We start from the raw sequence: 24,577 nt of genomic DNA on the forward strand, positions 1-24,577 counted from the left end.
AATACCCTCTCTCCTCCATTTAAAATTTTAAAATATCCAAATAACAGAAAGAATATCTACTCTCTTTTTTCCAATCATTTCCTAAAAATGAAAATCTGTATATAAATAAATAAACTAAAAAAAAAAAGGTGATGCCAATGTAAATACTAATGACATCATATAGCACATAATGAGCACTACAAATAAGTTCACATTGGTGATTGGACCAACATCCGGATAGAATATGGAAAAGTCCAGCACGTAATCTCTCAGCTAGAATTTACATAAAGAAATTTAAAAAAAAAAAATGTGTGATGAGGATAGATACGTGAATCATTGCATAAAAGAATGTGAAAGTTGGTTATTGATTGATTCCAACGAATTTTAGACGCAAATGTACAAAACTAAAGTTTCACTTTATGTCATCAGCTTCAACACAACCCTAACTTCTCCCAATCTTTCACAATCCTGTTTTCATAATATAATTTGTTTCCCTACATTTCCATTTCATTTCTTAAACCCATTACTTGAAGTTGAAGACGACAAAATTGATTGGTAAGGGCAGTGAGGGTCATATGAATTTTTTTTGACTTATGGGTAGGCACTTCCACAATATGGTGCACGTCTATGCATAAATATCTATCAGTCAGCACAATTGTTACAAAATAATAGTAACTGTATTTTCTGCAAAAAAAGAAAAAAGAAAAAGATCTATGGCTTGTAAAATTTGAAGGAAATATTTTGGATATAGTGTAACAAAAAAGTCCTTTTAATCTCGTACTTCTCCCCCCTCCTTCTTTTCTTTTCTTTTCTTTTAAAATTTTTTTTCTTCATGAAGTGCAATATTCATTACATTTTTACGAGGGGTAGGAATGAGTTATATTATGTCTATAATATTTTCACAATAATTTCACAATAAATCTTATGTAATAAACTATTACTAGTTTTAATTTAAGCTAATCACTGATATCACATTTTCACTTGTCGATAACAACTTGCTATTTAAAATTTGTTGTAAAATTGTTAAATATTATGGATGACATTACTTAGATTAAATAAAATAGGCTTTAATACGATACTTCTATAGATGCCAGTCTTTAACTACCTGGTCTTTCTTGTGAACTATTCAAATCATACATGCCAGTCCTTATGAATCCTGAACTCTCAAATTGCATAGCTGATATCCTATAACCTTTAAATGAACACGGTTCATGACATTTGATAGAGTACCCCAGTTCTTCAGTTCAGTAATGTGTCACTATAACAGGTGTTTATGAGAGCTATACAAAAACACCAATGGCATTAGATTTAAAAACTTGTAGAAGAACCAAAACAATTATACGGACGGAAGGGAAAAAACTCTTTAAAGCAATTCAACTTTTGATGAGAACACGAATGCTCAAGAAATCAATTAAGATAATTGATCACAATTTACCACCATCATTGGTAGTGATTAGTTTTAGCGGAAAAAGAATAATTGATCATAATTAAGATCAATTAATTAAGATAATTGATCACAATTTACCACCATTATTGTCTCTAAAAGATTCCTACAACTAATAAAAACTTTCCTTAGAATTTCAAAAGGGATCTGATACTAGTTTCAAGATTACAAATTGAAGGTTTCCAGATTACAAATTCCTTCCTCCTATCATTGATAAATTTGATTACAACTTCTGATGACAGAGATAGATTGCACCCAAATTCTCAAAAAGAGCTTCGATAAAGCAAAAGTTTTTACTGCACAGAAACATTGCAATTATAAATGTAAAATGAAAAATGCAGTTATTGCTGGTTTTTGTTTATCACCATAGACAATAATTTTTATCATGTGAAGTAATGCTACGGGCACAAATTTAAGTTGTTATAGTTTTTTATTTGGGCCCACCACCGACATTATTTTTTCACCTACCATTAACAGCTTGTCACTTAGACTTTGTTGTAAAAATATTGTGCCTATAGCTTAATCATTCTAGGTCCCCATATCTGTAGAATGTTGGAATCATGTATAATTGTCATTGCCAATTGGGTGATACAATAGGTTGTACATAAATATCTTGATAATCTTAGATGATTCTGACTCTCTGTATACATTTGGATTTTGGCATCTCTCAATATTTGTGCTAGAAAAAGGTCCAAACTAAACTATAACCTAGAGGTTAAATATCCTGTTCATCAGTATATCAAAAATGCACAACCGTCAATATCCAAGAAAATAGCCTCTGTTCCAATAGCATCAGTATCTTTGCTTGCCTATAAACATGTGAAAGGAAATGTCAAATATAGTTCAGAAAACAAATCATCCTCATAAGTAGACGTAAAATACACATACATGATACATGACTGTGTATGTGGGTATAAAAGAGACTCAGGTCCATAATGGTACATACATAACTCGACAAAGTGAAGCAATTACCAAATTGCATTAGCCATTCACATGTCAGACAGTAATCAAAAGAATACCAGTATCTAGCACAACCTAATAATGTATTGACATCACCATTAGATAAGAATTACGCCTGCTAATGCAATTTGGTAAATAACTTAGTATTGTATAAACAAAAATAACTTACTCTTAGATATCATGCGCTTTGCACCAAACATCGCAGCATGAGCTTGAGTTCCGTCACTTTTTTATTTGTCAAACAATAGCTGCATGCTCTGTAATTGAAAAGGGCACCAATATTAGATAAATTAGTTTTGGAAAGCTTCAAGAATTGAGATATGGGCTTACATGGACTGTGAGAACAATATTCAAGGTTAATAGTTTATAGAATCTAAGATCTGGGCATTTTAAATGTTAACACTTCCTTCTCCCATAAGAATAGGTGAAGGGTGAAGTTGTCAGTTCAAAACTCACTAGATACATGTATAGCTAATCCATCAAAAAATTTGGAGCTTAAAAAAAAAAAAACTATTTAACATCAAGAACCTAATTATATTTAAGAGAACAAATACCCGATGTAATATACTATTTTGCCAATGAACTTCTAACTCAAATAGCACATTGTCCACTGTGAAAAAACATGTGGAGAGTGAAATCATGGGTTGAAGACCAACAGGGTAAGTGACTAACTCAGCCATCAACAAGAAAAAAGAAAAAAGAAAAAAAGACATTTAGTTAAAAGAAGCATTTAAATATGTGAATGTTAGATTGGACATGGAATACAAGGACATCAAGTTCCACCCTACCAAAAATTTGATAGCAATCCATGCCACTATTCAAGCGCCCATATTAAATAATGATCACACTCTCAATCTAAAATAAAGCTAATAGAAACAAAGATACCACAATCTTTTACAAAATTCAAGGATTTTGCATTTTGATCTAATAGTTAATAAAACTGAAATTAAACTTACCTTTCCAAATGAGGCACAAAATTCTAAAAATTGCAATGCAAGTTCAACATCTTCAGGAGGTAAATCAATGTCAGCTACTGTCATTAAGCTGGCACCCTGAGGCAAAGGAATGTCAACTTCAAATTCTTTGTTCTCAAGATTCATGGTACCCTTCCCAACTTTACACAACATAGCATCGCCATTCTTCATAGCATATGAAACTCCTGCATTTTTCAGAGTTTCACCATCCTTTTCTTCTTTTAACTCTTCTGATTTAATGGGACTCAAAGAAAAATTATCTGAAACATGTGTTTTTGAATTCTCTTTCATAGAGAGGACACCGCTATCCTTTCTGTTTGTTATAGAGACTTCCTCAGAAATTTTAGGCTTCTTTGGGCTAGTCTTCTTTGGGTGAGCACCAACATCCCTGCATATTTCCTTCAGTGCTTCCCACTTTAATTTCTTTGACTTTATTTCATCAGATTTTTCCTTCCCCCATATCCTCAGTGATAAAACTTCATGCCCCTGTGACAGAACATGAATCCCATCAGACAAACACACCAAAACCTAAAATTCTGCTGCAAACAAAGTACTACAAAAAAACACTATCGAACCTTGTTTAAAGCAACCAGGTCTTTCAGTGAAATATCCATGTTGTCAACAACCAATTCATTACCAAAATTGTCACGAACTTTGACATTCAGCATTTCTGAAACAGATGAATATCCAGCAATCCTGGCCTTTTGCACTAATTGACCAGTGGGTTTGTGACCTCTTTTCTTCCTAGAAAAACATTGATCTATCAGAATCTCCAAAAGACTAACAATTACAGATTAGCTCACATACCAAACACTTACATGCAGAAACTGCAATTGCAAATGCCTCTACATCTGGGACATTTCCAGTCATCCAACATTTCCACCTCTTCTGCTTTCTCTCCATATCTAAGTCAATATTAAACAAAACAAATTAGCCAATAGCATCAAAAGAAGAACAAGAAGACGTTTATTATCAAATCTAACCTGTTCAAGAGGCATTTGTAACAGAAATATATGGGACAAGGCTTCTTCACTTTCAAGTTCTTACACGACACTGATAAAACCATCGTTTTTTGACGACACTTCAACATTATACCCAAAAAACATAAGAGGTTTAATCAGTAAAGCTGGCCCTAAACATTAAACCAATAGAAAGTTCAGCAACTTAAATAACCATTAATTTGGAGAAATGAATCTTGAAAGTGAAGCAGACAATATGATAACTAAATAACCAATCAAAAGTTTTGCATTGTGGTTATTTCCTACACAAGAACTAAATCAATGTTATGAAGCAGACAAAATGGATTTGGCCGAATTCAATGGAACTTTTTTGAAACAATGCAATACAAAGATTTGATAATTCTACTTTCTTTCACGTTCCCATGTTTTCTCACCAACCAAACGTAACAAAGATTGCAAATTCAGCAAACTGGCTCAAAAAGTTCAACCAATCCAAACATCAGACCCGTACCTTCATGTCAATTTTGCCAACATTGTCAGTTGGCATCAGATATCACGGCATGAAACCCAATTATCATAGGTCCAACAGGTGGAGGGGGTCTTAACTAATGAATATAACCAACCGAAAACTCGGGTTACACACTGCAGGTGGCCGTCATTATTCACAACAAGCCATTCCGGCCTTCGTGTGACCAAGATCTGGCTGTGGGAGGCTGCGATCTATACTAGCAGAGAACATACTCTCTCCCCTCTCTCTGTCAGCTGCCTGTGCCGACCAGTTTCAACCTATCATAAGACCACACTGGTCGGTCAAATGCCCCAGCATCGATGGCCAGTTACTGGATCTTACTTTCTGAAACCCCAAGTTGTCGGTTAGAACAGAAAAACACAGCCGAACTCGGCCCGTGATAGCTCCTAGTTCTTTCCGAAAAACAACCAACAACAACAATAAAATTAACGAGAAGCTACAAAGCTTCACATTCTATTACTCTCACATATTTTCTTGTCAACCAAAATGAACAAAAATGGGAATTTGGAATCCCAATTGCAATTATTTTCTATATAATCAATGCTACAAAGCCTACTAAATTCCATTAGCCCCAATGGAAAGTGGTAAGTTTTCCAAACAAAGAGTCTAAGAATTAAGGCCACTAAGCATGTTTTTCTTTCAATTACATCGCAAGCAGAGGAACACAAACAGAAAAAACAAAAACAACATAATTCAGAGCTGGTGACATTCTCTCGTGAACCAAACAGAAAATTGTGAAAATCCTAGGAATTTAAAAAAAAAAAAAAAAGGAATTACCTGGTGACATGTCTTGCCGTTCTGGGAATCGTAGACCCGATTGCCGACAACCCGGATTCCGGGGCACTTAGAGCGCTTCGCTTTGTAATTCCCATTCTTCGAAGAGACTTTGTTATCTTCTGAGCTTGAAGAAGCAACGGCCATACCCATATCCCCAGAATAACTGAAATGTTTTCCGGTCGTCGTTTTAAGAAAACACAGTAACAAGCGTTTTCGTCTTCTGTTGACTACACATATAGTAAGTAGTATATAAAAGAGAAGAGGGGGGGTTTTGAGTTTTCACTGTGTTTTTTGAATTCCCGGGCTTTGGAATTTTTGGAGGCTCATGCCCTCACTGAGGCCGCCAAAATGTGTTTCTCAACTTTGCATATATTTCTTCTTATTATTTTATATCTAATAAAAGATAAAACTCAGATACAATTACTTAAATGCCGTAAATTAAATTATTCCTTATGGAATGCTATTTAACTTGAACGTTATGTTCAAAAAAAAAAAAAAGGTGATGATATTGGGTTGAGTTGCGGTTGTCCTATATGAAGAAATTGATTTCAATCGATCCATTCATAGTCTTCCATCTCTCTACATTTTTTATTCATTTAAGATCCGTTTGGTTGGAGGAGTAGAAAAGTGGGAAGATGAAAAATTGTAGAATGATGAAAAAGTGGGAGGATGAAAAATATTTAGTTTTTCCTCTTGTGTGTTCAGTTGGAGGGATGAGAAAGTGGGAGGATGGAAAACTCTTTTGTTTGGTTGGAGAGAATAATGGAAGGATGAAAAATGTAATTTATATAAATTGACTATTATATCATTGTTACATAATATGTAAGAAATAGATTTATCTGTACTCATTACATAATATAAAATTTATCGCATCATATATATAAATTTATTATTATTTATATTATTATAATGTAAAAATTAGATTAGGTCACGTTGAAAAAAAAAACGTTGAAAATCAGCAGGTCTAGTTGAAAAAAAGAAAAGAAAAGAAGAGAACGTTGAAAAAAAAAAAGGTGGGAAGAGGCATTTTTGTAAAAGTGCTACCATAACACTTTTCTCTCCAGATTTTCCTTTCGATTTAGAAGGGAAAAAAAATGTGGGCCCGGAGAGAAAACTTTCTCCCCAATTTTCTCTTCTTCCTATTTTCCTTCCCCAAACGAACAGTGGAAAACAATATTTTCCACCCTATTTTCAATCCTCCCTATTTTCCACCCAAACGGACGGACCCTTAAAGTATTGCTAGATTTGTTTAAAATCTTACCAAATTTGGCTAGATGTTTGCTAGATCAAGTAACATCTTTGTCAATTTGATGAGATCTCTATTGGATCTCCACTTGATCAATGAATATCTCAAGATGTTCGCCGTACGTCACCATTGACAAGGACAACAAGAAGTTCAACCAAACTAAATGTCGCAAATCAAAAGGCTTACTGATCAACACCTTGTACTCCATCAGTTGTTAGAGGGCAAGAATGTGGGTTGTTAAGCCTCGATACAGTTAAGTCGAGTTCTATCTTGGGGAGGATTCAACTGAATTGAACCAAACCCATGGATACCCCAATAAAGCACAAATAATATTATCTTCTTTAAGGACAATTAAATTTAATGTAGTTATATGGTAAATTTATTAGGGAATCTAAGATATTGCACTTTGCATGACATGAGATAGAGTTGTTTTTTGGAAAATTTTAATGAAAAAAAATCTTTAAAACATAAGTCATGTTTTTTTATAGGGTTTTTGTTGACTAAAAATAGTTTTCCTTTATCTCATTTTTTTATGCTACCAAATACAAGAAAAAGCTAAAACTATTTTCATATGAGATTTTCCTCATCAAAACAAATATAGCATAATTGGATTGACCCCTTTGAGGTTCCGTGTTAGTCATATTCTAGCTAGCCTGCACAAAACCACCACATATAAGGTTGTCCAAGCAACCCGACTACCCGTACAAACCAACCAAAACGACTTGTCATCGATGGGTCAAATGGTGGGTTTCTTCCTCTAAAACTTAAGCCATTCGACCAAACCGACTGACAAACACTAAAAATAAGGCCAAAATACCTAGATTCAGCGATGTTAGGTGCTCCTTCACTCAGATTCGGCCATGGTTGGCCTTCCTTCACTTAGATCCAACCTTATTTTCTTAGACTTGCTCAAATTCGGCGAAGACCTAGTCTTCTCTGCCCACCATTGCTCCTTCATCAGTTTTGACCAAACTGACCGATCACCTTCCCGAGCCCAATCCCACTTGACCTATGGTGATTGGCGATTGGTGGTGGGTCTCATCTTCTTCCACCAAACCTGAGGGGTTGAATTTGAGTTAAGGCCAAAATCGACCCGTGGATAGCCTAATCACATTCTAATCCTGACAAAATTTTGTAACTTAGGCTGGGTTTGGCTCAATGTAAAATGTTTTTCAAAAAATATTTTTCTGAAAGGAAAATATTTTTAGGTGTTTGGTTGTATTCCTGAAAATGTTCTAGAAAACACAATTTCTACTAGTTTCTTACATTTTTCTAAGCTTCCAAACAAATATTATAATAGAAAATCCCAATATATAAACCAAAGAAACAAAAAACAAAACATAAAAAAAAACTATCTTAAACTATACATTGATCGTGAAAAGAGGGAGAGAGAGATAGATTGAGAGAAAGGGAAAGGTAAAGGTGGTGGCAAGATCTCATTGGTTGGATTTGAAGGTAGCAACAACGAACTTCAAGTGACGGCGTCGAGCTTGAGGTGGTGAGAATGTTGGGTGGGTGGTCACAATGGTTGTTATTGGGTGGGTCACAGTGGTCTGATCTACTCATGGGTGGGTTGCGGCGGCTGGTTCAATTTCTCTATGCTCTGTCCTTCATCTGGTTCAAGCTCTCTGTGAGTCTCCTCTCTCTTTTTGGTTTGGATGGGTGAGAGTGAGTGAGAGGCTAAAAATGAGAGTGTAATTCGGTTGTAGAGAAAGTAGAAGTGTAAAAGATTTTACACTCCAAAGGTCCTTATTTCACCATTAATTGAAATTAAATTTCAATTTGACTGTGTTTTCTGGCCCACCCTTTGAATGGTGTAAAATATTTTCCGTATTTTTTTCCACTCGAAACAAACAAAGCCTTACACAAAAGTCCCTCTGTAAAGTATGGAGTCATGCAACCAAAAAACATTGTTGATTTGTACTAGGATTAAAGAGATGCTAAGAAATCAAACAAATCAATGAAAATTTCAAAAACTTTTCTCTCCCAAGTATGAGTCTTTTCTCTCAAAACTTCTTGAGTGCTCTCTCTTCCCAGATAGTAGAAATCCTTTCTACTGTTGGCCAAGGCTAGGTTCTTATCTCTATCCTAAGTTGGAGGCCAGTTGTCCAATGAAGTCAAACCATCATGGACGAAATCTAATAGAAGGAATCAAGCACATGAAGCTAACAAGAGAAGAAGAAATACAAATTTCAATATCAAGAAAGGCAGAATGGAGCTAATCGAAGAGTGCGCTTTGAGCCTAGTTAGAAGACTAATGCAGGACAGAAGGCAAAATCAACGAGAATTGAAAATCACGCTGCAATTGGCATGGAAAATAGGTTCAGATATGAGGATTGTGGATGTAGCGAACGATACCTACCAGTTCAAATTCCCAAGTGAATATCAAATGAAATGGGTAGAGACAAATGGTTCATGGAATTTTGAGAACAATCTTTTGCTTTTCAAAAGGTGAGAAAGGGGGATGACAACAAATAACATCTCCTTCACTAACTCTCCATTTTGGCTATAAGTATGGGGTTTACCATTCGACATGATGTCGGAAAAAATTGGAAGAGACATAGGCAACATTATTGGAAGTTTTATGGCTGTGGATTCGAGATCATGGTCTTCAGATGAAGCAAAGTTCATGAGAATCTGATTGAACATCCCGTTGGATAAGCCACTAAGGTGGTGCGGAGTAGTGGCTAGCTTGGAAGGGGAGAAATTTCAAGTTTATTTCCGTTACGAGAGTCTCCCTGTATTTTGCTTTCTCTATGGAGTAATGGGACATGATGATTGACATTGCACGTGCTTAGAAAGGCAAACAGACGAACCTCCTTAGTATGGTGATTGGTTAAGAGCCCAAGGAGGAAATAAGATGGGTAGTCAAAAGAATGATCCGGTGAAGATAATGCTGACATAGTACACAATCTAAAATCCAATGGCAATGGAAGGAGTTTGGAAACAAGCAAGAATCTCGAAAAGCAAAAGGTTATTGGAAACTCTTCTGGTGTGTCAGATAATGATAATGACTTGTCAAACTCTTTATTTCAAATTCAAATTCAAAATAGTAAAACTAGAGAAATAGAAGAAGGAAGGGTGGGCTTTAAAAAAGCAGAAGCAGGTAAAAAAGGATATGGGCCAAATGGAAGTATTGACCAAGAATAGTCAATGAGCAACAATATTTGGGATCCACTAGTGGGCCAAGGGTATAAGAAAATTGTAGAAAATGAGGAGGTAACAAGTCCAATAAAAAGCCCAAAAAGTGCCAATTGGAGAACAGAGTATTAACAAAGAGGTAGAAAGGCCCAAAGCAAGAAAGGAAAGTGGAAGAAACTAGCCTGAGGTCAGACAAAAAGCAATGGAATAGAAATGGAAATCAATGACAGCTTGGTAGGGATAAAGCGTAGTTTCTAGGCAGATGAAGAAAATGAAGAAGGCATGCAAAAGAGGGCACGTGTAGGTGAGTCAGGTTCTTTAAATTTAACGACGGTGATTGCTAGGTAGCACCATCGAGAGCCATGAATTCCTTAAGTTGGAACTGTCGAGAAATTGGGAACCCCAGACAGTTTGAGCCTTGCGCAATTTAGTGCAACAATGGAATCCTAAGATTGTCTTCCTCTTGGAGACAAAATTAGGTGTTAGAAGAATGACAAAATTAAAAGAAAGAATTAGCTTCCCAAATGTTTTAATTGTTTCTAGTGAAGGTAAAAGTGATGGAATTGCCCTATTATGGATAAGAGAAATGGATGTTGAAATAAAAAGCTTTTCGAGATCCTATATTGATGTGATTATTACATATCAATCTATGGACCAAAACTGGAGATTAACTAGGTTTTATGGGAAACCAGACATAAACTTGAGAAGAGAGTCTTGAAATCTTCTTAAAATTTGAATTCTCAATACTAGATACCATGGATGTGTATGGGAGATTTTAATGAAATCCTGTCAGCAACTAAGAAATGTGGAGGCCCTGAAAGATCTCAAAACCAGATGTGGGGATTTAGAAATGCAATTGATGTGTGTGGCTTTCAAGATATGGGGTATGAAGGGCCTAATTTCACCCAGTGCAACCGAAGATCTGAAGGGAAAAGAATTCGTCTTAGATTGGATAGGTTGTTGGCTATAGTTGAATGAGTGGAGCTCTATTGTAATTCAAAGGTGTATCACATAGTGGATTCAACTTCGAATCACTGTGCTCTCTTACTGACAGACCATAAGCCCCACCTATCCGTGGAAAGAGACGATTCCACTTTGAAGTAGCCTGGACCATATATGAAAAATGTGGAGAAATCAAGCAGGAAATGTGGAAGAACCATTATGGTTTGCAATCTTCAAATGGGATAGTAGAGGGTTTAAAAGATTGTGCATCTGGACTAACAATATGGAATCGGTCTGATCTAATCCATATACCACGAGAAATTCAAGAAAAAAGTAAGAGGTTTCAAGCTATAATCCAAGCAAATCAGGAGGGGAGAAATGGGGAGAAATTGATAGGCTTCACAAGGAAATTAATGAGCTTTTGGATGTGGAAGAAACAAGGTGACATCAAAGATCAAGGGTTCAGTGGTACCAAAAAGGGGCAGGAACGCCCAATTTTTTCCACCACAAAGCATCCTAGTGTAAGAAGAAGAATGAAATTAATGGGCTATGGGACAAAGAAGGAAATGGTGTGAAGAAATGGGGGCATTGCTAATATAGTAATTGACTACTTCAAGGAGTTATTCACAACTTCATCCCTAACTAGAGATGATGAGGTGCTAGAACTAATACCAAGAAAAATAACTGAAGAGATGAATGAGCACCTTACAAAAGAATTCCACAAGGAGTAAATTCTCTAAGCCATCCACAATATGCATCCAACAAAAGTTCTAAGATCCAACGGTATGTCTGCTGTCTTTTATCCAAAGTACTTGGATATTGTAGACACCGCATTTTGTACCCCTTACAACTCGAGCCCCCATTTCTCATGTTAGGATTAGTGTCCTTAAATCCTATTGTATGATGCTATGTATGATATTATGTATGACATTATGTATGACTTAATATTGTGATTGATAAAATTATTTTATTATTATCTAAAATAATGGTAACATGAACATGAGACATTATCATATAATCCATGAGATGCATAGTATGTGATTTATGTGAAAAGTCACAGAAGATGTAAATCACAAGTTCTTTGTAAACTCAGAATTTATAGTTCATAGTTAGTGATGAAATTGGGTATTTCATCTGCGAAGACTATAACGTATCAACTAAGATGATTTGTCTTGATCATGGAAGTGGAGACTTCTAGTTGATATGTTTTAAGAGTTAAGACATATTGAACTGAACCGCTGTGACATTATTATTCTCCTAACGACTGTCAAATGAATAATAAATCTCACGACTTCTATTTGCATGAACTCTTAATCGTGAGAGAATATTGGACCTAATCATGATGTGTAGGTTGCTTTGATATATCAGGAGTAAGATCTAAAGTAACGGTCAAAACCTCAGTATGTTAGGCGGCCACATTTAGTGTTGATGGAACATATATTCTTAAGATGGAATTCATAATCTCTTAACGGAGATATAAAATATTCCCATGAGATAAGTTTAATGGGTTCAGTTATTTAGAGTGTTAGGCCTAACCACTTTGGTAAGAAATTACTAAAGTATATATTTATGAAATTGAATTTTATAAATATATAATGAATAACTTTAAAAGGATTAAACCGAGTACTCAAGGATAAGATGTAGTAATTAACAAAGTGGAAGTCTACTTTTATGACTTTGTATTATTACGAATATTTTATGAAGGGGTTGCATGTACAATAAAGTCTTGGGATATAATTTATTAATAAGGCCTATAGTGCAATTATATTTATATAGTGGTATTAAATATAATTAATGGTAATTTTGGATTTGTCAAGAGTTGACAGAAAAGCCCAAGGCCCATTGGAGCTAGTGTTTTATTGGTCCATTTTGGTCCTACTCCAAGCCACACACTAAAGCCCAATTGGAAAGACCCAATAGGCCAGCCCAATTAGATAATCAGTTAGTTATAAAGGGAGAAATATACATAATTTTTATTAGTGATATAAGAAATGGTGTGTATGTGAAAGTGAGACACTTTCATTCTCCATTTGAAAACTGATTGAGAGACCACACATCTTGGGCGTAAAGTGGAATTGGTGTGAAGATTAAAAGTGTTCCCAAGTGCTTCTAATTTTTGTTTTGAATTTCTCCACATCAAGGTACGCTATCTTGTTCTTAAATTTTGAAATTTACATAGTGCACGTTATCATCATGAATGAAATAGATCCTTATTTGTTGCTTCCGCTATATGTTTTGTATGAGATACAAAACCAGTTTTTTCAACACCTCAATGATGCGCGAACTCTGAGGCCCAAGGCTAGTTTAGAGCCCAATCAAATATTGAATTGACTTGAGGAGCATTGAAATGGAAAATATAACATTTTTAAAGAGAAAAAAAAAATCTATTTTTGGAAATAATTTGACCAAAGTGGCCCTCAGCCTGCATACATGAGCTAATGCATGCGTATGCAGGCACGTTCTCGTGTACGTAGCTAGGGTTTCAGAAGCATAGAAAGGCAAATTTTCTGCAATAATGGCTGAGGTTTGGAATGAATCACACATCGTCTGGGAGCCGCTTCAAACCCCATTTTTTTTCTACTATAAAAAGCCTTACATGGTACAATTTCAAAATACACATAAATCCCATGGGAAAAATCTAAAATTCACTAGAAAATAATGAATCAAAAGGGAGTTTTTCACAAAACACCCTTAAGTCATTTTTATTTGATTATGACCTTTTTTGGCCCTAATCCTTCGAATTTAAGATTACTAATAACTATTTTATTGAATTGTGATAGATTTGACCGAAGAGAACAGTAAAAAATCAAGCCTAGGAGCTTTTGCTTTAAGGTATACTTTAACGCTTTTCTTTTTATTTTCTGCTTGTTTTGATCTATTTATCTATTTAGTTTATGTTTATATATGTTTGTTTAGGTTAGTTTTAGGTTTTCCCTATATCTTTAAGCATGTTAGGTTGCTAGATTTCATGTTTTGTGTTTTATTTTGCTTCTGCTTTATTTCTGTGTAAATTAGGTCTTCTGGGTAAGGATTTGCGTATGCATGATCTAGCCTGCGTATGCAGACCTGTTCTAGCTTGTGTTATGTCGTTACCCAGAAGCCCTAATTTTTGTTTGTTTTGATTCTGCCTTCACATGTTTGTCTGCATAGCCTTCTTTTCACATGTTTTCAAGCCCTATAACTATCTATTTACCTTTTAACATGTTTATTTGTTATCACATGTCTAGATTAGGGTTTAGGTTAGGTTTTTCTTAGTTTTAATGTTATGCCATTCATTCACATGTTCATGCACTGATGCCATAGGTGTTGTGTTACTGAGGGGTAAGTAAATGGTAAGTCATGCATTAGCAATGTCCATGCATTTGTTTTAGGGTTTTTAGATGTATGATTAGGGTTCTAATATGTTAATGTTTTTGTTTTGTTTAATGATATGCTAGCTACCACGTTTGGGGCTACTGCTTTGTTCAAATGTATATTGAAGCATGTTAGATGAATGTTAGGGTTTTCTTTTGTGTGTTTGGCTCTCTTTTGTCTTGTGGATAGATAAGTATGCATGTTTAGGGTTAAAGGTGCCATGTTTGTTTGTTAGATGTATGCTAGTGTGTGTGTGTGTGTGTGTGTGTGTGTGTGAGTTTAGAATGCAAGTATTTAATGGTTTTTAATATGGTTAAGATATAAGACACAATGATGGAAGCATGTTAGATGAATGTTAGGGTTTTCTTTTGTGTGTTTGGCTCTCTTTTGTCTTGTGGATAGATAAGTATGCATGTTTAGGGTTAAAGGTGCCATGTTTGTTTGTTAGATGTATGCTAGTGTGTGTGTGTGTGTGTGAGTTTAGAATGCAAGTATTTAATGGTTTTTAATATGGTTAAGATATAAGACACAATGATGGAAGCATGTTAGATGAATGTTAGGGTTTTCTTTTGTGTGTTTGGCTCTCTTTTGTTTTGTGGATAGATAAGTATGCTTGTTTAGGGTTAAAGGTGCCATGTTTGTTTGTTAGATGCATGTTAGTGTGTGTGTGTGAGTTTAGAATGCAAGTATTTAATGATTTTTAATAGGGTTAAGACATAAGACACAATGATGGAAGGCCAACCTTAGGGTTGGGCGATTTTGGGTGCCTAACACCTTCCCAAGAGCGTACCTAAACTCCGAACCTAAATTCTGGTAGTAAGATCAAAGGTCCTTCCTCGAAAGGACGCTATATTCATGGTTCCTAGATCATATAACTAGGTGGCGACTCCTTTCTCTTCCATTGCGCCCACAGATATCATAGGAGATGATGTGTCTAAAACAATCCTTAATATCCTTAACTCAAATGCACCAATGGCAGACCTGAATCAAATAAATATAGCCTTTATCCCCAAAATAAAAACCCAACCAAAATGAGTGATTTTCGACCTATTAGCCTATGTAATGTTTCATGTAAGATAATATCCAAGGTTCTTGCTAATAGGCTAAAACCAATTCTATCCACCATTATTTCAGAAAATCAAAGTGCTTTTGTTCCTGACAGACTTATAACTAATAATGTTCTTGTAATTTTTGAAAAAATGCACTATTTAAAGAAAAGAAAGAAAGGGAAGGACAACTACATGGCAGTAAAAATTGACATGAGCAAAGCTTATGATCGTGTTGAGTGGGGCTTTCTAGAGAAAATTTGAAGAAAATAGGCTTTGATGAAAAATTGATTAATTTAATCATGAAGTGCATATCTATTGTCTCTTATTCTGTACTTATCAATGGGGTTGCTTATGGTTGTATAACCCCTACAAGGGGTTTGCATCAAGGAGACCCCATCTCTTCATACTTATTCCTCCTTTGTTATGAAGGTTTTACATGTTTGATAATGGAGGCAGCTAGGAACAAAAAGCTATCTGGAATTTCTATATACAGAGGCAGCCCAAGAATAACCCACCTACTGTTTGCTGATGACAGCATCTGATACTGCAAAGCATCAGGAATGGAAAGTAGGGAGTTAGTAAACATCCTTCAGAAGTATGAAGAGGCGTTGAGTCAAAAAACACAGACAAGTCATTTGTCTTTTTCAGTTAGGATGCAGATGAAAGAACAAGAAGTGAAGTGAAGGAAATACTTGGCCCAATGCTAGATGCCCAACCAAAAAAATAACTTGGGCTCCCATCCTTAATTGGTAGATTAAAGAAACAAGTTTTCAATGAAGTAAAGGAGAGGGTGGGAAAGAATCTAATAGGATGGAAAGAAAAAACGCTATCCATAGGTAGAATGGAAATTTTGATAAAAGTAGTAGCCTAGGCAGTACCAACATATACAATGGGATGTTTTTTACTCCTGAAGGGGTTAGGTGAAGACATTGAAAGAATGATGAGAAACTTTTGGTGGGAGAAAGACAACAAGAGTCTAAGATTGCATGGGTTGGATGGTTAAAGATGTGCAAATCAAAATGGGAAGGTGGTATGGGTTTTAGGGATCTCCACGCTTTCAACCTTGTGATGTTGGCAAAACAAGGGTGGCGAATGTTAGCAGAACCATCCTCACTCATGGCCTGTCTGTACAAAGCAAAGTACTTCCCTAATAGTGATGTCTTGAGTGCAAAAATAAGGAGCAACCCATCCTATGCCTGGAGAAGCATACATCAAAGTCTAGAAGTCCTTAGACAAGGTACAAGGTGAAGAGTTGGAAATGGGAAATTAGTTCATATATGGGATGGCAAATGGTTGCCAACTCCTACAACCTACAAGGTTGTTTCCCCACCAAAAGATTTTGGAGATTTTCCCATGGTATTTGCACTTATAGATGCGGACACAAAAAGATGGAGGATGGATAGACTGGAAAATATTTTCCTACCTTTTGAGGTGGAAACTATACTCAATATTCCCATTATTTATCATCTTCCTAAGGACTCAATAACTTGGATGGGCAATAAAAAAGGGTCCTTTTTAGTGAAAAGTGCTTATTATGTGGCTAGAAGGCTTTTAGAAAAAGAGGACCATGGCAAATCCTCACTGGGTGATGTGTGTTCTCCACTATGGAAGAGGATGTGGCATTTGAATATTCCGGAAAAAATTAGAATATTTGCTTGGAGATTATGTATGAATACAATCCTCACATTGACCAATTTGTTCAAAAGAGGAATCCAAACTGATGTCATATGCCCTATCTGCAAAAAAGACCTTGAGATAGTTGAGCATGCCATTCTAAAATGTGATTTTGCTATGGCAGTGTGGGCTAAATGGATTGACTGCCCTATCAAAATTCTTGATTGCAGCTTGGATGTTACTGATTTGGCTCTAAACTTAATGAGCCAAGGATCTCAAAGTGACTTGGAGAGGTTCTTTGGGGTGGCTTGGTCAATTTGGTATAATAGAAATCAGGTAGTGAATGAGGATAGTGGTATAGCAGTTGATCAAGTCTGGAGATTAGCTATCCGACTGATAGAAGACTTCAAAGAGGCAAATAATCAATTAATAAAGCCAAAAGGGACAAGGGATAGGGCCTGGAAACCTTCTCCAAAAGATGTTTATCTCATAAATCTAGATGGTGCAGTACCAGTATTGGAAGGTCACTCAGGAATAGGAATATAATTCGAGACTGGAACAATCAAGTTGTTGCAGCCTTGAGCATGCCCCTTTCGGGTAAATTTGCAGTGGAAGAAACTGAGGGCATTGTTCTAGCCCAAGAGCTTGGATTAAAACAAGTCATCCTGGAAGGAGATTCAATGCAAACAGTTCAAGCAATCTGCAATAAAGATGTGTGGGGAGTAGCGGGCCATATAATTCATGGTATTTTGTAAGGAATGAATGGCTTCCATTATGCAGAGGCTAGATACATTTGCAAGAATAGTAACAAAATAGCCCATGGGCTAGCTCAACAAGCCAAAAGATTAGGAGAGGAAAGCAAGTTGATTGGTGTAGTCCCTGAGAGTCTAGAAAACTTTTGTAGTCTAGAAGGGATCTAGTGAATTTTCTTGTTCTCTTCGGCTTTGCTGTCTGTGGTCTCCGTTGGTACTTTGTCCTGCGGTATTCTTGGTTTTTCGATCGGCACCACAGAGTATGTGAACATGGTCTTCACCTTCATCGTGGCCCAACTATACCTAACTATGCTCTGTCACATGAAGTTTGGCTTGTTCATCTTCTTTGCATTTTTCGTGCTACTCATGACTCTTTTTGTCTATTTCTTCTTGCCGGAGACCAAGAATATTCCCATTTAAGAAATGACTTGTGTGGAAGTCAAAAAAAAAAAGAAATGACTTGTGTGTGGAAGAAGCATTGGTTTTGGAAGAGATTCATGCTTGAAGACCGTCCCCACGTCTAAATGTCATCATGCTACGTTAATTTCTATATAACTAGTTTGTTAATTACGTCAGTTTTTAATTCCTCTATACAATTATAATTTCCCTCTATTTTGGCGAAAAATATATCTTGTACCCGGCATATATACCGGGTGTCTCACACAAGGGCGGGCCCCACAGTGTGTGGGACCCGCCCCTGTGTGAGTGACCCGGCATATATGCCGGGTACACCATATACCGCCTCCTATTTTGGGGCTCCAACAACTACTATTACAAGGGTGTCATAATTGTTTTTTCTCTGCAACCCCTTTGCTATTTTTAGTTACTGGGGAGGTTCAATTTTTATATATTAGTTCATTTGTTTTGACTGTACTGGGGCTTCGGTTTCTTTTCCATTTTCTAGACTGTAAAATTGCAGCATGTGGTGTTGTTAATGGCCTTTTCTATTCTTCTATTCTATTAATATGAGGTTCATTCATAATGATTATTGATATCAGTGGTGGTGCTAAACCAAGCATTCGGCCAATTCAGCACTCTCTTTGCTAAGGCAAACTCGGATGTACAATACTGATTACTGAACAGTACGCGGTTTACACATCAATTGCAAGACACATAAACCAGATTTTGCTTGCATATATTGTAACTAGAAACCCTATATATATAGTTACTGGTTGCTATTTTATAAAAAATATTAACTTCAAACATATTTGGAATTATCTTGATCCAACTCACTATACGGTGATTAATAATACTATCAATTTGTTATTTGAAATTTTTAATCACATAATTTTTTTAAATGAATCATGTATTATAAAATTTATAAATGGAATTATTTCATTAAAAGATTTGGTTTCAAACATGTTTGAAACTATTTTGACCTATATGACAATTAAAAAGACTATCCAATTGTAATTTTGGTCACATGTTTTTTTTTTTAAATTAATCATGTGATTTGTTGAAATAATATACATGAGTAGTCATAAATTGTTAAATAGTGGGTTGGAAAATATAACTCTAAACATGTGTGAGAGACCATGCCTCCTGCTCAACTTGTTCTCTAGTTAGACCAAACTCATGAGATGATACAAACTCATGGGGAGAACTCGCCATTGAAATGACTTGCAAGGGGAGAGTGCCCAAGAACTTAAACTCTCTCTCTCTCTCTCTTTATAGATATATAGTTACTAGTTGCTATTTTAGGAAAACTATTAACTTCAGACATATTTGGAACTATTTTGATCCAACTTACTATACGTTGATTAATAAGACTATCAATTTGTTATTTGAAATTTTTAATCACATACTTTTTTTAAATGAATCATGTATTATAAAATTTATAAATGGAATTATATCATTAAAAGATTTGGTTTCAAATATGTTTGAAACTAGTTTGATCCAACCCATTATATGACAATTAAAAAGACTATCCAATTGTAATTTTAGTCACATTATTTTTTTAATTAATCATGTGATTTGTTGAAATAATATACATGAGTAGTAATAAATTGTTATATAGTGGGTTGGAAAATATAACTCTAAATATGTGTGAGAGACCATGCCTCTGGCTCAACTTGTTCTCTAGTTAGGCCAAACTCATGAGATGATACAAACTCATGGGTAGAACTCACCATTGAAATGGCTTGCAAATGGAGAGTACCCAAGGGCTTATAAACTTCACCATAAGTTCACACTTAATCCAAGATCATAACCTAGCTTATAAACTTAACCATAAGTTTACACTTAATCCAAGATCATAATATACCACTACACTCTGTAATTGACGTCCACGACAGCCCACTCTATCGACACTTACCCGATAGAGCCTCTTTTTGTGTGTGTGTGTGTGTGTGCGCGCGCGGTTCTACTCACCTATTAGTTATTTAGTAACTCAGTAAGACATTTTAATCTAGCCTCTATAGGTTGCTTCCTTCGAGACCTGACTACAAATCCGTAATTCATTTGATCCCATACTCAATGAGTTATGTTTGATTACTTGATGCGGTGATTGACCCTAATACCAAATAATACAAACTTATGGGTAAAACTCACACTTGAAAACCCTTTTACAATAGAAAGGTTCTTAAGAGCTTATAAATACATGGTTAACCTTACACTCAATCCAATATCATAACATGTAAACGGGTGGAGTTGTGTTGGTGTCTTTCATGAGTGCAATTGATGTTCAACTGATGCTATCATCCCTTCTAGGTCAAGAGTTTTATAATAGAGCCGCTACTTATTTTATTGAAAAAAAGAAAGAAACTAAAAATTGAAAAGATACAATATTTATTGATGAATTGAAATTTAATGTACATCTCTTGAAAAGTAACCAAAAAATTACATGGCTTTGGTCTTAGATATAATTTAAGAAAAGTACGTGGCTTAGTTTCCTAGTTACAATCTAGAGATTCTAGGGAACTTGTATGAGTTAGATCTCTTTTGACTTAAATTGGGATTTCGATCATAGAGAACTCCATGGACATGTTACGTGAGAATCAAAATGCTATCCATATAGCCTTCAAGTATGTCTTCTACGAGAGAACAAAGCATGTAAAAGTCACCACTTAGGGCATTTTCACAAGGAAAAAGTGATTGCCGGAATCATCTAAGAACACCAGCCATTAGAAGTGAAGATCAATTGTCTATCTCTTCACAAACAGATTGGGAAGGCAGTCCTTTTTCTTCTCCCTCACATATAGGAAATGATCAACATCCATTCTCCAATTTAAAGGGTAATATATGGAAGTCATTATTTGATTATTCAATATAACTAGTCGCTAACCCGTGCGATGCACGGGTTTATCTCTTCTTTGAGTAGTTTTTGTTATAGACATGTGAGTTCAAGTTAATAGAGCATGTTCTCAGTGTCCATAAATCTGCCAATAAGAAACATTACATACAAATCTTTGCACAAAAATAGACATTAAACATGTAGTATGATTTTAGCTAATACAAAGTTGGCGGATGAAAGTTATGTGAGACGTTTATAGATTGAAGGAAAAGAAGAAGAACAATATATAGATTAACTAAAAAAAGAACAATAGAAATGAAATTTCTCTTAAAGGGTATTATTTTAGCCCGACAGACATATCCTTATATAGATAAATAGGAGATTTGGCGGATGAAAGTTATGTTTGTTGCATTCTCCGTAGCATTTTGATTGTTGTAAACTCTTTATGTATTTTGGAATTATTTTATTGATCATCTAACAGATCAAATTATGCGTTACAAAATGTGCTGTCCGCAAGCATTTACCAAGATAAAGAGATTTTGAATCCCTTGGACACGTGTCTTACTCCCATGGCATCAACTCCTTCATTTCTTTTCTATTTTGTTGTTTGTTTTGCATTCTTTCTTACTTTGTGCTTGTGAGCTGTCGTTGCCTTGGCTCTCTTTTAGGTTAGTGCTAGAGCCTGGGCCGTGCAACCCAATTAGTTTTACGTGCCCAAATGGTTTTTAAAGTAAAGTTTGCTTCGATGGCCCACTTAGTGTAGACATGGGGCCTTGGGCTTTGGTAAAAAACGCCATGAACTCCAAGTTCGATCCGTGTAGTATATGCGTTTGGGCTTTGAACCCAATTCATGAAACAAGAGATTGTGGACTTGTAAGCTCATTCCATGTAGTCGAGACTCTTGTGTTTTTATCAAAAATACTTGTGGGCCTCAAGCCTGATCCATGTGGTGAAAAACTTGGGCTTTCAAGACCATTCCATGAAGGAGACAATGGGCTATGAAGGCCGTTTCGTGTCATGATGAGTATGTGTCCAATATTTTGGAATGTGTAGATTATTGGGCAAAAGCCCAACCTAGAGAGAAGAGAGAGACCAATGAGTGATAGTTTGGACTTGCTAATATAAGAGCAACCACATCAGTCCGTTTAAAATTTTTCGTTTATTTTACATTAGAAACTTACTTTTTCTATTTTACACTACTAAATTTCCAAAACATCCACATCAGTTCATCTATTTTACACATCTATTCTAATTAAATAATATTATTTATTATTTTATTATTATTATTTATTAATACTTATTCTCACCGGTTCCTTTCCATTCTTACTTTTTCAGCTCTCTCAAGTCTCACCCGTTCTCTCCTTCCCTCACTTTCTCCCTCACAGCCGCCTCACCCAGCCTGCCATCGCCGCCGATCCAGCTTGCCGCCTCAGCCCTCCACTGATTCGACCTCCCTCTTTCCTTCGCCCCTCCCTCTCTCCTCCACCACCGACCCTTCGCCTCCCACCCCCAACCGACGAGCACCGATCTCACACCCCCAACCGACGAGCACCGATCTCCCACCCCCAATTGACGAGCACTGATTAGATCTGAGATCTCCCTAGCTTCGATCAGGCTCCGATAAGGCAAGACCCGTCTTGGTCAGATCTCCCTAGCTTCGATCAGGCAAGCCCCACGAGCTCCGATCCAGTCAAGCACCGATCGTTCCAATCAAGCACCAATCTGTGTTTGTGTATCTCTGTTTTTTTTTTTTTTTGAGCAAGTGTATCTCTGTGTTGATTTGTCTGTGTAGATGTGTTTGTGTGTGGGTGTGTTTGTGTGCATCTGAGGAAAAAGAAGAAGATGAGGAGAGATGTTACTGAGTTTGTTGAGCATGGAGAAGAGAGAGAAAAAAACGAGCGAACTGAAAATTGATAAAATAATGAATGAACGAGCTATAGTAGCCGTGTATATTTACACGGTTATTGTAGCTCGTGGATGAATTTTCACAATTTTGCACAGCTTTACACCCACTGATGTGGGTGTTTTTTTGGCCAAAATGTGTAAAATGGAGGAATTTTTGTATTATAGAAGAGTATTCATCAACTGGTGTGGATGCTCTAACCATGGTGGTCATGTGAGATCTTGGGGTGTCATGCTTCATTACCGTGTGACTTCTCATGTTTGAGGACCAGACTTTGCTAGTATTTTTTTACGTACCTTGAAGATCTTGTGAGAAGCTTAGGGCTATGTCCAGTTCAAGTGAAGATGGAGAGATAAAAAAGGGAAGAACAATGGAGGAGAGATAAATGTTTTCCATTGTTTTGGTCTAAGAAAATACGCAATCGAAGGAAAATGGTATGGGTGGGGATTTTCCACTCAAGCCACCAAATATTATCCTCCCAATTTGGGAGAAATACTTGTAGAGAAAAATAATGTCATTTAGTATTTTGTCCTTTTTAATTACAACTAAATGACTTCTTGCATGATGCGTGAACTATTTTACAATTTCATTTAAAATCATTTTTATGTATATTAAGACTTACATAAAATACTTATTTTGTTGTATAATATTTATGTTTGCCTACAACATTGTTGAATACTTTGAAACTTGATTTTCTTAATTCAAATTTTATTTAAAAAAAAATTATAACACTATAAGACTACAACATATTATAACATTTACAGTTGAAAGTAGATTTTATTTTTTAAAACTGATTAAATGATTTTGAAATTTTTAAATAAGAATTAAAAGTATAAAATACTTTTATATCCTAAAATTACATAAATTTAAGCAACCTCCCAAACACACCACTCTATTCTCACAACCAAATATGGAGACATCAATCGTAAACCAATTCAGTATCTCAATGAAATTAATGAAATCATTTATAAGCATCAACATAAAGAGAACATGATTAAACAAAGAGAAATTGGCTATAAACACATCAAATTATCAAAATTTAATTGTCTTTAGTTAGGATTTCATATCCTTTAAATAAAAAAGTGGAAAATACTTTGAAATCATCATTGAATTTTATTTTTATCACTATGGCTCATATTGCACAAAATAATAGAAAAAACCTACAAATTATGAGTTCTAAGGCAAAATAAAAAAAATAGCTAACTTCATAAATAATCTATTAGAATGCTTCTTTTTATTTTTCTTTAGTTCTAAAACAAAATACATTTATGACTGATAGTGAACAAAAAACTAACCTATCTCCAATTCGTCCATCAAGTCGTCCAAGGAAAGATCATCCACTCAGAATATTGTACGTCCAGGGTCATAACGAAGGTTTAGTTTATAAGTGCCTTTGAAAAGGTCGTCTAAGACCAGAAGGGTCCGTCTAGGACCAAAAGGGTTGTTTAAGACCAGAAGGGTCGTCCAGGATGAAAAGTAGAGCTGTCCAACGGGCTAGAGACTCGGTCAAACCAACCGAATCTGACCGAACCGAAACCCAGCGGGTGGATCCAAATGGCCTTGTCGGTCGGATACGGGTCTACTTTCTCTGAAAACTGAAATTTTGGTTCGGGTGATGGGTTGAAGAATCAGAGACCTGTATAAACTGACCCACCCAAAATGCATTTGAAATGTTTTTTGAATTTCTCTCCCCCCATGTGTCTTCCTCTCATTGGTGGAGAA

At 35.7% G+C, this 24,577-nt stretch overlaps 1 protein-coding gene and 1 long non-coding RNA gene across 3 annotated transcripts; both read right to left on the bottom strand.

Moving 5' to 3' along the window:
• Positions 1–1,973: 1,973 nt before the first annotated feature.
• LOC142609400 (uncharacterized) lies at positions 1,974–5,986 on the bottom strand. Of its 2 annotated transcripts, XM_075780984.1 has the most exons (7): positions 5,623–5,986; positions 4,341–4,438; positions 4,176–4,262; positions 3,933–4,101; positions 3,340–3,843; positions 2,553–2,640; positions 1,974–2,232 (listed from the first exon to the last, which is right to left on the bottom strand). In XM_075780984.1, the coding sequence occupies exons 1-6, from the start codon at positions 5,770–5,772 to the stop codon at positions 2,614–2,616; spliced, it is 1,035 nt and encodes a 344-aa protein (XP_075637099.1). In that variant the 5' UTR covers positions 5,773–5,986; the 3' UTR covers positions 1,974–2,232; positions 2,553–2,613. The 2 variants fall into 2 exon arrangements, with proteins under 2 accessions (XP_075637099.1, XP_075637107.1); XM_075780992.1 differs by lacking the exon at positions 4,341–4,438 and having other exon boundaries at positions 5,623–5,843.
• Positions 5,987–20,490: 14,504 nt separating this feature from the next.
• On the bottom strand, positions 20,491–24,577 carry LOC142635778 (uncharacterized). The gene is made up of 2 exons (XR_012844214.1): positions 24,151–24,577; positions 20,491–21,097 (listed from the first exon to the last, which is right to left on the bottom strand). It is a non-coding gene; the product is annotated as an uncharacterized LOC142635778 (long non-coding RNA).

The sequence above is a fragment of the Castanea sativa genome, chromosome 1 (genome assembly GCF_040712315.1).
Source record: "Castanea sativa cultivar Marrone di Chiusa Pesio chromosome 1, ASM4071231v1".
NCBI lineage: Eukaryota > Viridiplantae > Streptophyta > Magnoliopsida > Fagales > Fagaceae > Castanea > Castanea sativa.